Genomic DNA, 20419 nt, shown 5'->3' on the forward strand with positions numbered 1-20419 from the left:
TTTTTATTATGCAGATGCAATCCCAATATAGTCATTACCAATATTCATTCATCCATACTGGGGTGTATGAGATTCTAACCACTTCCTTGGCATGTTAAAACTGTGAAAGATCGAAGCGTTACATTAAACCAAAAGGGTCCCAACACCTGCAGCTGCCGTCAGTTTTTTAATCGTAGTACTTTGCATCTGACATTAACACAAACAAGCACTCACAACATATGCCCAAATATACACCTTATCTCCTTCACAGATCTGCAATACAATCAGCACAGAGACACCGTCGGTATAAAATCAGTTGACTTTATTTACAATAAAAATGAGGTGATATACATGATGACGTCGCAAAGTAGGTCGTCAGAAGAGACAGAGGGGAAAAAAACTGCATAACGGCATGAAGGATGGAGAAATGTGGGCACTGGCATTAGAGGAGGAAGGCATCTGACAAAAAGAGCAGAAGATTTAGAGCAGAGATAGTTGAGCGAGGTCTACGTCTCAGTCATGGTACATTTTGAGGATGCAGCTTTTTATCACTCCCATGTACCTGTCCCACACTACCTGGTGTCTGAGAGAGAGGAGGAAGAAAGAAGACAAATTCGCATTATGAGAACTGGCCAAGGTTCCTAATATGGGGCAATTCTTTGTTACTTCACTTTAAGGAGAGGCCTATGTTTTAATATGGTTGTCTGATGAATATGTCTTTGCTGAGTGTGTCGTGGTGCAGGGTTGTGTAAACCGTTAACTACATTCCAGAATGGCTGCGCTAGAAACAAGGTAACTATAGTTTAAAGAAACGTGGAGAGAGATGCAGTGACACCCACTGGTGACAACTGGGATGTGAATATGAAGAAAAACATAAAACAGCCTGTGACCTTGATGAGTGCCAGACAGCACAATATGCATAACAATTATATTATACTCACTTGAATGTGTCGAGTACGTGTGCAGAGTTAGTGTAGTGAGTGAGGTAGAGTCTCATGTCTCCTGCTGTCCATTTGTCTGACCGACACGGCTCAATGAACTGGCAGGGAGTGAGGGGGAAAGATGACATCAGTCTCATGGGCAGCAGAAATGTCTGTAGACCTTATTGGCCTCGTAACCCAGAGCCAGTGTTGAATATAGAGACGAAAGATGTACTACTACACTACTAATGATTTATAAATGTACCTTTTCCACCAGATCAATGAAGAAGTCTCTGACTTCTTTTGTGTTGGTTAGTTTGGCAGCAATGTTGACAAGGCCTCTGGAGAGATTCTTTGGCGAAAATAGAGAGAAGAGTTTGTTTAAAATATTTATCAAATAATGATACTGCAGTTTAGAAATAATTGATACTGCAGTTTAGAAATAATTAAACTCAAGTGAACTGATTGAATTAGACAACGTACGTGCACATTTGACCCCATATAACCATGGTTACCACAATTACTATTGACTGATTTACAGATTGTTGTAGTAGGCTGGACATCACCTATGAAACTGGGTGATGTCCAGCCATGTTGGATAAACACAAGCATGTGTTGTCACTCACCTTGAAGTTGGCTTCCATCTCATTAAATGCTTTGGTCTTCCCCCGGAGAGCCGTGCACACCAAACTGAGTGGAGCAGAGGGGACGAGAGAAAACAGGAGCAAGGGCATGAGGGACCTTACCAAATATTATCATTCATAATAATAGAACACACATAATATGGAGAGAAATAAAAATCTTTGTGAATTCTTGACAGGAACTTAAAAAAAAAAAAATCAATAACATACACATCAGGCGATCAATAACAAATCAACCACACTCTCATGCCTCTTGTGCTGGTCCAGCAGATCCCTGTCAGTGATTAAAATCTTCAGTTCTTTTAGATCTTGTAAGAACTCCTTCTCAAGATCCACGTCCATGTCTTCCACCATGTTATCTGAGAAGACAAAACTACTTCAGACCTCTGATGTTGCCATATTATATTACAGTGCTGGGATCGTATAATTGTTTGCAGAACTTCAATTATAATGCGGGTCTCATAGGGAATCAGGACTGATTGCACTGTACAACTGCAGATCTGATAGACCAGGGAATCACCCAATGCTCCCACTGTCCAGTTGCTGATGAGCTGCCCTGCACAGAAGGCAAAGTCCTGGAATGTAAGATAGTGCAGCTTCTTCTTCCCCGTCTCAAAGCGATTATTGGCAAAGAAAACGATGGCAGCGTAATCCCTGAGAAGAGGAGACACAGGGGAGTTTTATAAAAATAACAGATAGATACAAGATTTAAATTCCACTATTTTCTACTCTTACCTGGCCAGCTTGTCAGAAAGAAGGAAGTGCTGACGAATGTTCTCCACCAGGGGTCCCTTCAGTTCCTCCACAACTTTGAATACACGCTTGAAGTTATCAAACTAGGAGAAAAAGGTGATAGTTCAGAAGTCCACATGTAGAAAAACAGTTACATTTGGCCTTAAAATTGCAGTGTCTAGAGCTCTGTAGCTCATAGAATCTGTACAGGCAGGACAGTTTCACTAATGTTACAGGTCAGAGATATAGTCATTGTTATTGGGAGAGTCCGTCTTAGGTTTTTGCTACCTGCCGCCTGCAGCTCTTCAGTGTGACACCAGTCTTTGCACTGACGTCATCGAGGTCCTTCTTGGTCCCCTTTGAGAGCTTCTTCCCAAGGACCTCTCGCACAAACACGCTATCGAACGCATAGTACCTTTACACAGAGGAGAGACAGACAGATTAGGTGACGTTTAAGCCAGAGGAAGATAAGATATAAAGATGTGTATCAGGAGTTGGTAGAGCACCTCTCTATGAGCATGACCTGGCGATGAGGTGGGATCTGGAACAACAACTGATTGGCCAGCTTGACAGGGCTGTGTAGGAGGCGCTCACACATCTGGAAGGTTCTGTACTGGTCCATGGTGTCACTGTGCAGAACCTCAGCACTGGCCTCACACCCCTCCAATACCCCTCCCTCCATACGAACCTTCACTGCATCATTCACTGAGGATGGGGCAGAAAGGTAACAGGATTCACGGTTTACGTCATAGAGAATTTGATTAAATAACTTTGATGGATGACTGTGTCTAGTATATCTATGTGTGTGAGTTGGTTAATGTTGTGGCCCAAACCTGTGTAGCCATCCAGCCATAGCTGATACACTTCCTCATCCATAATGGTGGTGTTAACCACAAACACATCAAGTTCAACTGACATCTATGCAGAAACAAGAACAATTGTTTTAATAAGCTTCAAAGTTTTCATTTAACTTGTCACAATACCTGTGGAATATCATTAACCATAACTACTGTACTAAGTTATCAAGTCAAGGTAGCTAGCTACTTATTATATTAACTAAAGTTACATACATTATCTGACTAAACAAAGAAGATACTTACCCTTTTAAATTATAGTTCCAATATTCTATATTGTTATACTGCAAGTTTTTTAAAACTAGGAGTAATAATCCATAAACTGTCCAGAATTGGTAAATGAACGTTGGTTAAGGTGGCTAGCGAGTTGACCAGCGATTATCACCCAAGATAAAACAGGTGAAATATGAATTAGTATCTAAAAACATATCGGATAATAACCTCATATAAAATATATATTTACTACAGGAGACATTTCCATCCGTTGCTAATGCTGTAGTGATGCCCTTTTAAAAAAAACAGAAAAGACCTGTCAACATCAGACTTGCTTCCATACAGCTGAGCACTTCCGTGTTTTGTCACGCAATGGAGTCGTAGGTCCTTCTTCTTCTTCGGTGGAGTTTAACGTCGGTTGGCATCCAATATGTGCATTGCCGCCCCCAAAGGAACTATGGTGTACATCCCTTCAATGTTCCTTCAAAAAACGTCACTGAGGAAATGTTAGGTCTGCTGAGAGCAAACTTGAACGTTGTGAAAATTCTGTGCAACTTCCAGCGCACGTTTACTGTGAACCCTGAGGCTGTACCCACTTTAAATTACAGTTTTAACAGTGGCCAAGTAGGCTACTGTGGTTTTTTGATCACAATATAGGCCTAACAGAATGGCCTAAAATAATAAACTATGGAGAAAATGCATCCCATAACAGTTTAACATGGAAATAGCTGTTCTATCATTCAGCCTACAGTAGCAGCCAATGTGTGGCGTTCAATGTAGGGCTACAATCCATGAAATTTATGAGAGAAAAAAAAAACATGCAGGGCTTGACATGAACCTTTATCCACTTGTCCTTCAGACAAGTAGGTGGCTGAAAATGTTTGTGTTGTTTGATACAAGAAACCACTTTATAAACTAAAATACATTATTCACATACCATTATTACAGAGAATCAGAAAATTGATTCTACCCTCTGCCTATTGGCTTATTCAAGCCTGTCTCAAAATACAACACTGCCCCTTTAAGACAGAAATGTACATGTTTTGTGCTCATTGCTGTCTACAAATTATCTATAACTGAGCTAATAAGTCCCTAACTAGCAAAGGATATGAACAAAATGTGCACAGGCGGCTCTTGCTTTGATCTCAAAACAAACACATTACTAAAGACCACAGCTGTAAAAACCATCCAGTCCTAAGTAAATGGCACAGATTAATTTATGGCAATGGTCTATTTGCATATAGGCCTACTGCAGCTCTGATTGGTTATACAGCACCAGTCTGTCTAGACTACAGGCTGTCATGAGCAGTAGAATCCTACTCTGATGCGTTCTGCCTACAAGAAAATCTATTGCATAGTTTGTTTTGTTTTCGGGATGTTGAATTGAAGTAGCTAATATTGCATTTAATCAATCACAATTGCCACAGTAAAGGGAAATGTTGATAGTGTTAACTACCGAACAGGGAAAACTATAGAAAGTTGAGTGAAGTTCAATCTTATGCTTCTCTCTGTGGGCTTCTGTGCTCTGCACGGCAGTCCTGAATGCACACACACAGCTTAGAGGGAACATTACATCTATTACACTTTGTGATACAAAAGGGGGAACGGGAAAAATAAAATAAAAATATATTTTAATTACCTTACACATTTCACTACTTCGACCCTATCTGCCACTGCACCATGCCAAAGGCCTGGGAGAATAGGACACCACCAGTCAACACACCCTGTAACTTTTCTGAAGTCAAATCTGGTATACCCAAATACTTCTCTGCAGCTGCCACCACAACATCTATTCTCTGTGATTCACGTTCCATTTCTGTGGTACAATTGACAACCATTGCTATGAACGCTAAGAAGCCAACCTTACTGAAGCATACTGTATATCACTCGTTGGCCTATCCCTCTGTGCTGGCACAGATCTACTACTCACAGGAATCCTCTCAGGATACCTCACCCTTGACCCATCCTCCTCTACTTTCTTCACTGTCTCAGCATGTGACATCTTCTGCACTACTCTAGCCAGCTCAACCTGCCTCTCTCTCACTGGACAATTCTGATCCCGCCTCTACCATACGTCCTATTGGCCAACGTGCAATCATTGGAGAATAAACTGGATGAGCTCCGTTCGAGACTATCCTACCAACAGGACATTAAAAACAGTAATATCTTGTGTTTCACTGAGCCGTGGCTGAACGACGACATAGATAATATACAGTTGGCTGGGTTTCCCTTGCATCGGCAAGACAGAACAGCTACCCCCGGTAAGACAAGGGGTGGTGGTCTGTGTCTATTTGTCAATAACAGCTTGTGGGTAAAATCTAATATGAAAGAAGTTTTACGGTTTCGATCGCCTTAGTAAGAGTAAGCTGTAGACCCAACTATTTACCAAGAGTTTTCATCTAGATTTTTCGTAGCTGTCTATTTACCACCACAAACCGATGCTGGCACTAAGACGGCAGTCAACGAGCTGTATACCACCATAAGCAAACAAGAAAATGCTCATCCAGAGGCGGCGCTGCTAGTGGCCAGGGACTTTAATGCAGGGAAACTTAAATCCGCTTTACCTCATTTCTACCATCAAGTCACTTGTGCAACCAGAGGGACCACCTTTTTTTCCACACACAGAGATGCATAAAAAGCTCTCCCTCGCCCTCCATTTGGCAAATCTGACCATAATTATATCCTCCTGATTCCTGTGTCAGAGGAGGCATTAAAAACTTCCAAAGACTCCAGCCACCCTATTCATGGACTGTTCTCTCTGCTACCGCACAGCAAGCGGTACCGGAGCGCCAATCTAGGTCAAAAAGGCTCCTTAACAGCTTCTACCCCCAAACCATAAGACTGCTGAACAGCTGATCAAATGGCTACCTGGACTATTTGCAATGACCCCCCCTTTTTTTACACTGCTGCTACTCGCTGTTTATTATCTATGCATAGTCACTTTACCCATACCTACATGAACATATTACCTCAATTACCTCGACTAACCTGTACCTACGCACATTGACTTGGTACCGGTACCCCCTGTATATATAGCCTCGTTATTGTTGTTTTATTGTGTTTATTGTATTTTTTACTTTAGTTTATTTGGTAAAATTTTTTGTTAACTATTTCCTTAAAACTGCATTGTTGGTTAAGAGCTGGTAAGTAAGTATTTCACAGTAAGGTCTACACCTATTGTATTCAGCGCATGTGACAAATACTATTTTATTTTATTTTGTTTGGCTGCTGTGATTTCAAACTTTCCATGTGTGTGGTCTTGGTCGGGAGAGATGACGGTAAGGAAGTTCAGTTAGTGTCACGCCCTGACCTTAGAGAGCCGTTTATTTCTCTATTTGGTGAGGTCAGGGTGTGATGTGGGGTGGGCATCCTATGTTTTGTATTTCTTTGTGTTTGGCCGAGTGTGGTTCCCAATCAGAGACAGCTGTCTATCGTTGTCTCTGATTAGGAATCATACTTAGGCAGCCTTTTTATACACCTATGTTGTGGGATCTGGTTTTTGTACAGCTCTTGTAGCCTACGGAACGGTCGTTTTGGGTTCACGTTGTTATTTTGTTGCTGGTTCTCATTTAAATAAATATGATGACCACAAATTACGCTGCGCCTTGGTCTCCTTCAAACAACGGACGTTACAGTTAGGCTATCATTTTGCCTTTCACTTTGAGCTGTGTCTTTGGTGTAGCTACCTAAGTTCTTGGTAGATGTATACTAGCTTGTTATTGCTGTCTAACATTCACGTGGCTATAATCAACAAAGCTAACATTAACTAACCTAGGTTGTTAAAGTAGCTATCATCATTGAGAGTACTGTTTGCTGTGAGCGACTGTTAGCTAACGTTATCAACTCATCTAGCTAGCTAGCTTACTAAACTATTTGTAATTTGTGCTTGTGTTTGACAGCATATCACAGTTTTTAAAGCTGCTGATAGCTGCATAGGTTTATTTTATCCCAATGCCAATTGTATTGTTGTCCCGGCTGCCCCCTCTCATATCATGCCCCGAGACTATGCCCCCTCCCATATCATGCCCCGAGACTATGTGAGCACATATTGAATCTCACAGATTGACAGATTTGCATCCCCTTCCGTTAACACTTAGTGTTTAAGTTTTTGTCATTTCAGAGGGATCTGTGGATGCTGGTGGCGTCTCTGCGTCTGAAACCATTCGACATGAGAGAATGGTAAAACAGAGTCATATAGAGACCTGTCACAATCGGGGGACAGGACCGGCCTTCAGAACCTGCAGGCTCTGGTGAAGTGCATCACGCTGCGTTGTACAAAGACCAGCCATGTGTGTGGGCAGCCTCTGTTCTCTCTGCCGGAAAGGAGCATTAGTATAGAAGAGGTGGTGATGGCACGCACAGAGGGACGCACCCCCATCCGCAGGCACGTTGTGGAGGGATCCTTCCTCAGGAACTACGTGGATGTTTTGGTTATTCTGGTCATGCTGAGACGGTTCTGCTGCTACCCCTACTGGGCAAGACCACTAAACACACAGGTGTGGTAGCTGTGACTCCTGCAGAGTTGAGAGGGCATCTGATAGAGATGCTGAGGCTGGTGCTGGGCAGTGGCTCTGATGAGGAGTGTGCTGTGTGTCTGGACTGTCCTTTTGCCCTTCACCACGCACTGGGCACACAGGTCTACTGCAGACTCTGCAGCGCAGAGGTCATATGTACCAAGCAGGAGCAGACGCGGTGCCCTCTGTGCAGAGGCCAGATCAATGCCAATGAGCTGGTGGAGTTTCCTCAGGAAGAGGAGGAGGAGAGCAACCTCTCAGAGAACTGGAGGAGCAGCTCCAAGGTGGAGGCTGTAATGTCTAGCCTGCTCAGACTGCACAGTGAGGAGAACAGCATCAAGAGTCAGAAGCAGAATCTGGTGGAGAAGGCTTTTGGCTTCCTCAGAGAGAGGAAGACTTCATGTGTAGATGATATCCGAGCCCTTGTGGAGCTCTAGACATCTGGCTGTTAAAAATACTGTTTGAAGAAGACTGTTCTCACTGTTCTTTTGTTCTTTAATATCCTTTAAGTTCAGAGGGAATGTACACAGACACAAACACAAACACAACAAGGCCCATCTTTTACAGCAGTTGTTTCTAAAATGGTATATGTGGGAATACAGTTTGTGACAAACCATGAAAAAAAGGGTGAATATCACCAGGGACCTCACAATACAATATCACAATACTTAGGTGCCTACACGATATGCATTGCAATTCTCACTATTCTATATATAGCCTATTGCGTTTCTGCAATTCAATGTTCTAAACATATTGCTCACTATATGTCTGCTGTAGTGAGACAAGAGAGCCATGAGAAAATCCTTTTTGATCAGTCATGGAAATGCAAGAAATACTGCAAAAGGCCTCTTGTGTTATTTTCTTTCTGGCTTTCATTATAGTCCTGTTGCCATGCCAAGCTAGAATTGGTACATTGTACACGTGGTACATTCTCAGAAATGTCACGTGTAGAAAAAGGGGTCTGTGAGGAGGGGTGGGTTTCTTTAGGATTCAGATTAACCCTAGATGCTTGTAATGTCCAACTGGTTTAGTCATGATGATAACATGATACCCCTCCAAGTCAAGACCTAAAGCACCTTCTGTATACTCCAAATGCCATTCTGTTTTGGCTGTACATTGTAAAATGAATATCTCACATTAAAATGCCCTCTTTCATAATTTCATTCTGTCTTTCAAAATTGTCCAACATGATAAGTTTGGATGCTGTTCACATGAGAAACCATCAGTCCAGGCTAAACATAGTGCCAACTGTAAAGTTTGTTGGAGGAATAATGATCTGGGGCTGTTTTTCATGTTTCAGGCTAGGCCCCTTAATTCCAGTGAGGGAAATCTTAACGCTACAACATACAATGACATTCTAGGCGATCCTGTGCATCCAACTTTGTGGGAACAATTTGGGGGAAACCCTTTCCTGTTTCAGCATGACAATGCCCCCATGCACAATACAAGGTCCATACAGAAATTGTTTTTTCGAGATAGGTGTGGAAGAACTTGACTGGCCTCCACGGGGCCGTGACTTCAACCCCATCGAACACCTTTGGGAGGAATTGGAACGCCGACTGTGAGCCAGGCCTAATCACTCAACATCAGTGCCCAACCTCACTTATGCTCTTGTGGCTTAATGGAAGCAAGTCCCCGCAGCAATGTTCCAACATCTAGTGGAAAGTCTTCCCAGAAGAGTGGAGGCAGTTACAGCTTCAAAGGGGGACCAATTCTATATTAATGCCAATGATTTAGAATGAGATGTTCGATGAGCAGGTGTCAACTTATATATAAACTCGGCAAAAAAAGAAACGTCCTCTCACTGTCAACTGTGTTTATTTTCAGCAAACTTAACGTGTAAATATTTGTATGAACATAAGATTCAACAACTGAGACATAAACTGAACAAGTTCCACAGACATGTGACTACAGAAATGGAATAATCAAAAGTAACAGTCACTATCTGGTGTGACCAAAAAGTACTGCAGTGCATCTCCTCCTAATGGACTGCACCAGATTTGCCAGTTCTTGCTGTGAGATGTTACCCTACTCTTCCACCAAGGCACCTGCAAGTTCCCGGACATTTCTGGGGGATTGGCCCTAGCCCTCACCCTCCGATCCAACAGGTCCCAGACATGCTCAATGGGATTGAGATCCGGGCTCTTCGCTGGCTATGGCAGAACACTGACATTCCTGTCTTGCAGGAAATCATGCACAGAATGAGCAGTATGGCTGGTGGTATTGTCATGCTGGAGGGTCATGTCAGGATGAGCCTGCAGGAAGGGTACCACATGAGGGAAGAGGATGTGTTCCCTGTAACGCACAATGTTGAGATTGCCTGCAATGACAACAAGCTCAGTCCAATGATGCCGTGACACACCGCCCCAGACCATGACGGACCCTCCACCTCCAAAATCGATCCCGCCCCAGAGTACAGGCCTCGGTGTAACGCTCATTCCTTCGATGATAAACGCAAATCCGACCATCAGCCCAGGTGAGAAAACCGCGACTCGTCAGTGAAGAGCACTTTTTGCCAGTCCTGTCTGGTCCAGCGATGGTGGGTTTGTGCCCATAGGCGACATTGTTGCCGGTGATGTCTAGTGAGGACCTGCCTTACAACAGGCCTTACAAGCCCTCAGTCCAGCATCACTCAGCCTATTGCGGACAGTCTGAACACTGATGGAGGGATTGTGCATTTTTGGTATAATTCGAGCAGTTGTTGTTGCCATCCTGTACCTGTCCAGGTGTGATGTTCCTCTGCAGGTGTTGTTACACGTGGTCCGTCACTGCGAGGACGAACAGCTGTCCGTCCTGTCTTCCTGTAGTACTGTCTTAGGAGTCTCACAGTACTGATATTGAAATGTATTGCCCTGGCCACATCTGAAGTTCTCATGCCTGCTTGCAGCATGCCTAAGGCATGTTCACGCAGATGAGCAGGGATCCTGGGCATCTTTCTTTTGGTGTTTTTCAGAGTCAGTAGAAAGGCCTCTTTAGTGTCCTACATTTTCATAACTGTAACCTTAATTGCCTACCGTCTGTAAGCTGTTAGTGTCTTAACGACCGTTCCACAGGTGCATGTTCATTAATTGTTTATGGTTCATTGAACAAGCATGGGAAACGGTGTTTAATCCCTGTACAATGAAGATCTGTGAAGTTATTTGGATTTTTACTAATTATCTGTGAAAGATAGGGTCCTGAAAAGTCTTCAACTGGAGGCTTCATTAAATAGTATCCGCAAAACACCAGTCTCAACGTCAACAGTGAAGAGGCAACTCCGGCATGCTGGCCTTCTAGGCAGAGTTCCTCCGTCCAGTCTGAGTATTGGCTTTTTCTTTGCAACTCTGCCTAGATTGCCAGCATCCCGGAGTCACCTCTTCACTAAGGCCTCTGTACGCCTATGTAGATATTCCATTCAAAATCAGCCGTTTCCAGCTACAATAGTTATTTACAACACTAACAATATCTACACTGTATTTCTGATCAATTTGATGTTATTTTAATGGACAAAAAATATGCTTTTCTTTTAAAAATAAGGACATTTTTAAGTGACCCAAAGTTTTGAACGGTAGAGTATACACAGTACCAGTCAAAAGTTTGGACACACATACTCATTCAAGGGTTTTTTCTACATTGTAAAATAACAGACATCAAAACTATGGAATAACATATATGGAATCATGTAGTAACCAAAAAAGTGTTAAACAAATAAAAATATATTTTATATTTTAGAATCTTCAACATAGCCACACGTTGCCTTGATAACAGCTTTGCACACTCTTGGCATTTTCTCAACCAGCTTCATGAGGTAGTCACCTGGAAAGCATTTCAATTAACAGGTGTGACTTGTTAAATGTTGATTTGTGGAATTTCTTTCCTAGGTAGGGGTGGTATACAGAAGATAGCCCTATTTGGTAAAAGACAAAGTCCATATTATGGCAAGAACAGCTCAAATAAGCGAAGAGAAATGACAGTCCATTATTACTTTAAGATATGAAGGTCAGTCAACCCGGGAACATTTCAAGAACTTTGAAAGTTTCTTCAAGTGCAGTCACAAAAAACATCAAGCGCAATTATGAAACTGGCTCTCATGAGGACCACCACAGGAAAGGAAGACCCAGCGTTACCTCTGCTGCAGAGGATAAGTTCATTAGAGTTACCAGCCTCAGAAATCAGCAATTAACTGCACCTCAGATTGCAGCCAAAATAAATGCTTCCTGGAGTCAAGTAACAGACACATCTCAACATCAACTGTTCATAGGAGACTGAGTGAATCAGGCCTTCATGGTCTAATTTCTGTAAAGAAACCACTACTAAAGGACACCAATAAGAAGAAGAGACTTGCTTGGTCCAAGAAACACGAGCAATTGACATTAGACCGGTTGAAATCTGTCCTTTGGTCTGATGAGATTTTTTGAGATTTTTGGTTCCAACCGCTGTCTTTATGAACCGTAGAGTAGTTGAACGGATGATCTCTGCATGTGTGGTTCCCACCGTGAAGCATGGAGGAGGAGGTGTGATGTGTGGGGTTGCTTGCTGATGACACTGTCAGATATTTATTTAGAATTCAAGGCACACTTAACCAGCATGGCTGCCACAGCATTCTGCAGCGATACACCATCCCCATCTGGTTTGCGTTTAGTGGGACTATCATTTGTTTTTCAACAGGACAATGACCTAAAACACACCTCCAGGTTGTGTAAGGGCTATTTGACCAAGAAGGAGAGTGATGGAGTACTGCAGACTTCAACCCAATTGAGATGGTTTGGGATGACTTGGGCCGCAGAGTGATGGAAAAGCATTCAACAACTGCTCAGCATACAATATGTGGGAACTCCTTCAAGACTGTTGGAAAAGTATTCCTCATGAAGCTGGTTGAGAGAATGCCAAGAGTTTGTGCAAAGCTGTCATCAAGGCAAAGGGTGGTTACTTTGAAAAATCTCAAATCTAATATTTTGATAACAATATGTATAATATGTTTTGATTTGTTTAACACTTTTTGGTTACTACATGATTCCACATGTGTTATTTGATAGTTTTGATGTCTTCACTATTATTCTACAATGTAGAAAATAGTAAAAAATGACCCTGGAATTAATAGGTGTCCAGACCTTTGACTGGTACTCTCTCTCTCTCTCTCTATATATATATATATATATATATATATATATATATATATATATATATACACAGTGCCGTAAGAAAGTATTTGCCCCCTTTCTGATTTTTTTCGATACTGAACATTATCAGATCTTCAACCAAACCTAATATTAGATCAAGTTTACAAATAACAAAAAAGGGTATGCTTATTTTATTTGTTTAATTAACAAAGTTATGCAACACCCAATGCTCCTGTGTGAAAAAGTAATTCACCCCTTACACTCAATAACTGGTTGTGCTACCTTTAGTTGCAATTACTGCAACTAAATGCTTCCTGTATTAATTTTGTCCCAATATTGCATGCAGAACTGCTTTATCTCAAAGATATTTGTCGGTTTTCAAGAACGAACTGCTCATTTCAAGTCCTGCCGCAACATCTCAATTGGGATTAGGTCTGGACTTTGACAAGGCCATTCCATAATGTCAAATTTGTGCTTTTTAACTATTTTCACTTAGGCTTGATTGTGTGTTTTGGATCATTGTCTTGCTGCATGACCCAGCTGCGCTTCAGCTTCAGCTCACAGACGGATGGCCTGACATTCTCCTGTAGAATTATAGTGGGGCAAAAAAGTATTTAGTCAGCCACCAATTGTGCAAGTTCTCCCACTTAAAAAGATGAGAGAGGCCTGTAATTTTCATCATAGGTACACTTCAACTATGACAGACAAAATTAGAAAAAAATAATCCAGAAAATCACATTGTAGGATTTTTAATGAATTTATTTGCAAATTATGGTGGGGAAAAAGTATTGGGTCACCTACAAACAAGCAAGATTTCTGGCTCTCACAGACGTGTAACTTCTTCTTTAAGAGGCTCCTCTGTCCTCCACTCGTTACCTGTATTAATGGCACCTGTTTGAACTTGTTATCAGTATAAAAGACACCTGTCCACAACCTCAAACAGTCACACTCCAAACTCCACTATGGCCAAGACCAAAGAGCCGTCAAAGGACACCAGAAACAAAATTGTAGACCTGCACCAGGCTGGGAAGACTGAATCTGCAATAGGTAAGCAGCTTGGTTTGAAGAAATCGACTGTGGGAGCAATTATTAGGAAATGGAAGACATACAAGACCACTAATCTCCCTCGATCTGGGGCTCCACGCAAATGATCACAAGAACGGTGAGCAAAAATCCCAGAACTACACGGGGGGGGGACCTAGTGAATGACCTGCAGAGAGCTGGGACCAAAGTAACAAAGCCTACCATCAGTAACACACTACGCCGCCAGGGACTCAAATCCTGCAGTGCCAGACGTGTCCCCCTGCTTAAGCCAGTACATGTCCAGGCCCGTCTGAAGTTTGCTAGAGAGCATTTGGATGATCCAGAAGAAGATTGGGAGAATGTCATATGGTCAGATGAAACCAAAATATAACTTTTTGGTAAAAACTCAACTCGTCGTGTTTGGAGGACAAAGAATACTGTGTTGCATCCAAAGAACACCATGCCTACTGTGAAGCATGGGGGTGGAAACATCATGCTTTGGGGCTGTTTTTCTGCAAAGGGACCAGGATGACTGATCCGTGTAAAGGAAAGAATGAATGGGGCCATGTATCGTGAGATTTTGAGTGAAAACCTCCTTCCATCAGCAAGGGCATTGAAGATTAAACGTGGCTGGGTCTTTCAGCATGACAATGATCCCAAACACACCGCCCGGGCAACGAAGGAGTGGCTTCGTAAGAAGCATTTCAAGGTCCTATAGTGGCCTAGCCAGTTTCCAGATCTCAACCCCATAGAAAATATTTGGAGGGGGTTGAACATCTGTGTTGCCCAGCAACAGCCCCAAAACATCACTGCTCTAGAGGAGATCTGCATGGAGGAATGGGCCAAAATACCAGCAACAGTGTGTGAAAACCTTGTGAAGACTTACAGAAAACATTTGACCTCTGTCATTGGCAACAAAGGGTATATAACAAAGTATTTAGATCAACTTTTGTTATTGACCAAATACTTATTTTCCACCATAATTTGCAAATAAATTCATTAAAAATCCTACAATGTGATTTTCTGGATTTTTTTCCCTCATTTTGTCTGTCATAGTTGAAGTGTACCTGTGATGAAAATTACAGGCCTCTCTCATCTTTTTAAGTGGGAGAACTTGCACAATTGGTGGCTGACTAAATACTTTTTTGACCCACTGTATCTGATACAGAGCAGAATTCATGGTTCCTTTTTTAAGGCAAATCATCCATGGTCCTGAGGCAGCAAAGCATCCCCAAATCATCACACTACCACCACCATGCTTGACCGTTGATATGAGGTTCCTACTGTGGAATGCAGTGTCATCTATCCATAGAACATTCTTCCAAGAGTCTTGATGATCATCCAGGTGCTTCCAGGTGTTTTTTGGCAAACTTCAGTCAACGTTTTGGTTGAGATGGTTCCCATTATGTCTGGCGAAAACCAAACACTGCATTCCAAGTTAAGAACCTCATACCAATGGCCCTCCAACTGGTAATTACTAGTGGGAAACTCATCTATCATCCTTGAGCTCCAAGTAGGAGGTGGGAATTGTGAAGTTGTAAATACCAGTTGGATGCATTCACATGCTTTGAACTCGTTGAGAAGCGCCCGATTGGCTAATGGCCAACAAGTTGTGTCAACCATAAACTAAAAGTACAGCTATCAGGCTTTTAAACAAATAATATTGTTCAAAAACCATATTAATAGATTGCTTTTAAACAATATTGTTTTGTAGTTGCATTTAACTGCTGAAAATGTTGTTATGCTGTTATCGCTGTCAGCGGTCACCATGTGGGAGATGTGTGAGAGAAGCTCAAGGATGACAGACGGGTTTCCCACTAGTAACTACCAGTTGGAGGGCCGTTCAAATAGAATTTTCCCAGTTGTATGTGGTAAACATAGGGAATGATAGAGATATCATCTTTATATATGTCCCATTATGATGTCTGTGGGTGCACGGGCAGTGCCATTGAGACCATCTCCATTTTGAAGTAGTACATTTTTCTTTTTACTACTACTTTACGAGTTGGCAAACAAACTGAAAGGGTGCATACTACCATCTAGAGTGTGTTGTTTGAATGGGTATAAAGCCACGGTTGGTCATTTACTGCCACCTACAGTTATGGAATGTTTGCTCACAAGAATAATTAATTGACTGATTCCTCCTGATGACCCAGATGGAATCATGTAAATCCTTCCTTCACCCACAGGACGACGCACTCAGTTGACTACTTTAAAATGGTGGTAGCACTCAATGGCAATGTCCATGCCAAAATGGGTTTTATCCATTTAGAGTCTTCCATGTAATTCGATGGTGGTAAATTCCCACTTCCCAATTGGTTAGGAACGCCGCATTACTCAATCAAATTATTTAAAAAGGAATATCAGAACTGTTATTTTCCAATAATAAACACAAATAAAATAGTAAAGAGTAGAAAGATACTATGAGGAATTGTGGTGTGTGTGTGCGCATTGCGCACTTCCCACACAGAGATTAATCTGACTAAATCTCACCAAATCCCTCTCCTCACCCCTCCCATCCTCCTTTTGCTTTATCTGTCTGTGTCCTTTCAAAATTACAAAAGAGAAAAACTACATAGTCAACTGTCTTTTTGTTTTACACCACTCACTGCAAACCAGCCAACCCCCTCCCTCTCTCAGTTCCAGCCCTTCTGTTAGCTAACCTCACAGTGCCCTGATTCTGTCCCAAGCGAACCCCAGTCCTGGCTAACACCCTATATTGTTAAGGCCTCACTGAAACAATAGAGTAGGAAGTGGAGGGCGGAAGGATAGAGCCGAATGCCGCAGCTTAAACCATAGAAAAGCCATTTGTCACACTTTCTGTCTGTGTATATGAAACTGTGTACACTGTAACTGTGCTACACTTCTTGTTATGCGTCAAAGTGTGATGCTGATACCTTTGTGTCATACTCTGCTGTGTGTGTGTGTGTGTGTGTGTGTGTGTGTGTGTGTGTGTGTGTGTGTGTGTGTGTGTGTGTGTGTGTGTGTGTGTGTGTGTGTGTGTGTGTGTGTGTGTGTGTGTGTGTGTGTGTGAGAGAGAGAGAGGGCCAAAGCTTGAGGGGGTGGGGGCAGAGTGCAGGAAGTCTTTAAAAAATATATTAAAAATGAATATTAAAAAAACGATAGACTAAAAAGATACTATGAAATATAGCCTATTCTTTGTGTGTATTTTATAGATTAGGTCTATACATAGATTTGAACACAAATGTGAACACAAAAAATGAGTATGCCTATAAACACATGCACTCAAATTGCATGTGTGATGTCATTTCTTTCCACTGGACACAATACCTAAGCTATTATTTTACCGTAAAGGAAAACCAAACGGAAAGGGAGAGGGGGAGACGGCTTCAGCAGAGGGGACATTCCTACAGCGCCTCCTTCACAACCGCAATCAGACAACCAGATTTGAATGCTCATAACGACATACTGTAGGATAATAGTCAGCGTTTTTTTACTTCAATGTACTGTATATTTTTATCTTCAATGTTAAGCCGAGCATATCTTCCAAAGAAGTGGTCTGTATCGATTTCGTATATTTTTATTGTGTTTATCCGTGTTGTTTTGATAAGCCTCGCCTGTGGATGATGATTTGACACTTCTATTACTTTTTATGTGAGGGGAGAGTAAAAAGCACAATCCCATTATTTTTAAATGGGCGTCATTTTCTGAAATTCACAGAGTGGAGAGAAAAACCGAGTTTGAGAGAGAGGAGACATCCGTTTGATAAGTGATAGTGAAGAAGGCGGACATTGTTATCCTCCACACACCACGCAATAGGACAAGCATGAGTCTGGATTCATATTTTTTGAGTGACTTCAAAGCCTTATGGTTTGATTGTTTTTCTATGGTGAATTTCAAATGACTGCCTCTCATAGGTTCATAATCAAAAGGAATGCATGTTATGCCATGAACAAATCCTTGAAACAGAGGGAATACAACATTTACTCGGACAACGAACGCAGATGCTCTGCAGCAGGTCTTTTCTGAAAAGACGTGAAGATCTCAGTGAAAGAACATTGTCATATCTTTGTCCAAGGTTTTGCGTTATAGGATTACGAGCCAGCTACAATAAAAACGAAATAACGGATTGAAGCAGCATGAAAACCTCACCCTGCCGACGGTAACCAAGGAAAAGAAAGGGGAAACAGGACAGACAGTAATGCATACTTGTTTCATAAAGGCCTCTAATCACAGATTATCATGTGAGATTTGAGAGTGATTGATTGACATTTGACAGAACAAATATTGCCATTGTTGCTTGGTTTTGTTATAGCAATAGCGACCTTGTTCAGGGCATTTTATAGCTCATAGAAAAACGTAAATTTCATAATGTGAAACATGTGCACTGTTCCCATTATCCATAGGCAAAGCCAAGAATTGCTGTTGACCTACATTTGTTTCAACGGTGGGAAAGAGACAGTTGATAGTCACAATTCAGGGCAGACTAAAAAGCTTGTTTTTCATGCCCCATTGCAGAGCATCCCAGGAATTAAAGGCTACAGTTATTTTACCCTCAACTGCCTGTAATCAGGAAAGTCATTTTTTCTCAGGTTATTGTATTACAATCAGTTAAAACAATATGGGGAGTGACAGTGAGATTTACAACAGAGAGTTGTCAAAGATGTCTGACGAGGATTTACTCGCCTGCTCTAAAGAAGAACTGGTGAGGCGACTGCGTAAAGAGGAGTCTGAAAAGATCTCTGCTCTTATCCAGCGTGGACGACTGATAAAAGAAGTCAACAAACAATTACAAGGCCACCTGCTTGAGATCAGGGAGCTAAAAACCATCAACCAGCGTCTCCAGGAAGAAAACACAGAACTGCGCGACTTGTGCTGTTTTCTTGACGATGACCGACTCAAGGTGAATAAACTGGCCCGGGAATGGCAGCTGTTCGGTCACCACGCAGCCAAAGTGATGCGTGAGGATCTGGGCGGCTACTTGAAAAAACTGTCCGACCTAGAGCGCATGCAAGACGGATTAGTGAAGGAGAATCTGGACCTGAAAGAGCTCTGTCTGGTCCTGGAGGAGGAGTGTGTCAGCAGGAGTGACTCCAGTCCCGGTGGATCCACCGAGCTCAACCTGCCGTGCATGGTGTCCCGAGACCTCGGGGATGGAAGTTCAAGCACTGGGAGCGTTGGTAGTCCGGACCAGCTCCACCTGGTTTGCTCACCGGATGACTGAAGATGGAACAGAGCTGGATACTTTCACTGATTAGTGAAAAAGCACGATACAGCGAAATATGGGTCGAGGAAATATGTTGACATTGTAGGAATATAATTGTTTACAGCATTCATTGCTAGAACACAAACTTTGTTGGGATTCTTTTAAGAAGATAGCATATTACACGAAATACAGCAACATCTCCAAAATAGCAGCCAGTCAGGTGTGCCTTCAGCACCTGCTGCTGTCCTAACGAAAACTTGAAAAATAATCCTGAAGAGAAAATAAAAATGCTGTTTCCTGGAAAGATGACAGCCCTACAGAGACATTAGACACTAAAGATCAAGATTTTTTGGAATTATAATTTCTCAATTTGTATTTATTTTTTTGACCAATCTTGTCAGAGGTTTTCCTCTTTTCAGTGATTGAGACTGTATATGGTTAACATTAGAAGGTGTTGTTGGAAGGAGGTTGAGTTAGGATGTTATCTCATGCACTGGACTGTCATGGCACCGTATTGCACTGGACAAAGCTACCATGGATCCCTGTAGATTCATATCTCAACACAGATTTGAGCCATACTAGTACATGATATCCAAAACCATTGAAAAATTTGAAGGGTGAGTTTTTTTTGTGAGAGACCTTTAAATAACATTTAAATCATGTAGATTATGCATTTAGTCCCTCAGGTCAGGATTGGAGTGCTGTGTGTATGAAAACACAAACTAACAATGAAATTGTGTATTATCAGCGCTGTCTTGGCAGCCCTTCAGTTTTACACTGAAATTGCACGAGAGACATAGTGTGCTACAGTAATTTAGGCTGTACAATACACTAAACATGGCACCGCTGGTTTGTGTCTTACACCTGCACCTATGAACTGAACTCACTCAGAACTGAACTGCCCAGGAAGTTCTCAACCAGCCACTTTTGTATCAAACTGGTAGGTCTAGACTACGAGATGATGGATTTATAGATGCTGGCGACTAGGCAAGACACATTTCTTTATTATTGTTATGATTATTATAACTGCTTCACATTTTCTGTATAAGTTGCCAGTAGTCAGGATCCCGATATAACTCATGTTTTGTGGTAATTCTGTAGAGCTACTCTCTCATTGTCTTCATTAACTTGACCTATCAGTATTACTTCATTAATGAATACACATTTCTGTTTTCTGCTTATAAAACATGCTCCTGGATTGGATAAGATTAGCTTTTTTGGCTTTAATTGGTGGGCTGCTCGTAGTGCATTGACGACCTTTAAATACACTGGCTGAG

General features: G+C 41.9%; 2 protein-coding genes across 2 annotated transcripts; one reads left to right on the plus strand and one right to left on the minus strand.

The window, feature by feature from the left end:
* Positions 1–286: 286 nt before the first annotated feature.
* LOC112220904 (acidic fibroblast growth factor intracellular-binding protein B) lies at positions 287–3727 on the minus strand. The gene is made up of 11 exons (XM_024382866.2): positions 3373–3727; positions 3106–3190; positions 2779–2977; positions 2561–2687; positions 2276–2376; positions 2061–2194; positions 1791–1899; positions 1526–1589; positions 1165–1251; positions 921–1018; positions 287–562 (listed from the first exon to the last, which is right to left on the minus strand). The coding sequence occupies exons 2-11, from the start codon at positions 3188–3190 to the stop codon at positions 493–495; spliced, it is 1074 nt and encodes a 357-aa protein (XP_024238634.1). The 5' UTR covers positions 3373–3727; the 3' UTR covers positions 287–492.
* A 13558-nt stretch (positions 3728–17285) lies between these two features.
* ccdc85b (coiled-coil domain containing 85B) lies at positions 17286–20345 on the plus strand. The gene has a single exon (XM_024382870.2). It carries the CDS (start codon positions 18558–18560, stop codon positions 19158–19160), a length of 603 nt encoding a protein of 200 aa, XP_024238638.1. The 5' UTR covers positions 17286–18557; the 3' UTR covers positions 19161–20345.
* The last annotated feature ends 74 nt before the right edge of the window (positions 20346–20419 follow it).

Source organism: Oncorhynchus tshawytscha, linkage group LG21, assembly GCF_018296145.1.
Source record: "Oncorhynchus tshawytscha isolate Ot180627B linkage group LG21, Otsh_v2.0, whole genome shotgun sequence".
Taxonomy (NCBI): domain Eukaryota; kingdom Metazoa; phylum Chordata; class Actinopteri; order Salmoniformes; family Salmonidae; genus Oncorhynchus; species Oncorhynchus tshawytscha.

What these genes read in the sequence shown, in the direction of transcription:
- LOC112220904 (XM_024382866.2), bottom strand. Translation starts at nt 3,190, where the DNA reads ATGTCAGTTGAACTTGATGTGTTTGTGGTTAACACCACCATTATGGAT. An exon ending in CTGGACAGTGGGAGCATTGG is followed by an intron (nt 1,900 to 2,060) that starts GTGATTCCCTGG and finishes TTGTCTTCTCAG; the next exon opens with ATAACATGGTGGAAGACATG. An exon ending in TCATTGATCTGGTGGAAAAG is followed by an intron (nt 1,019 to 1,164) that starts GTACATTTATAA and finishes ACTCCCTGCCAG; the next exon opens with TTCATTGAGCCGTGTCGGTC.
- ccdc85b (XM_024382870.2), top strand. Translation starts at nt 18,558, where the DNA reads ATGGGGAGTGACAGTGAGATTTACAACAGAGAGTTGTCAAAGATGTCT.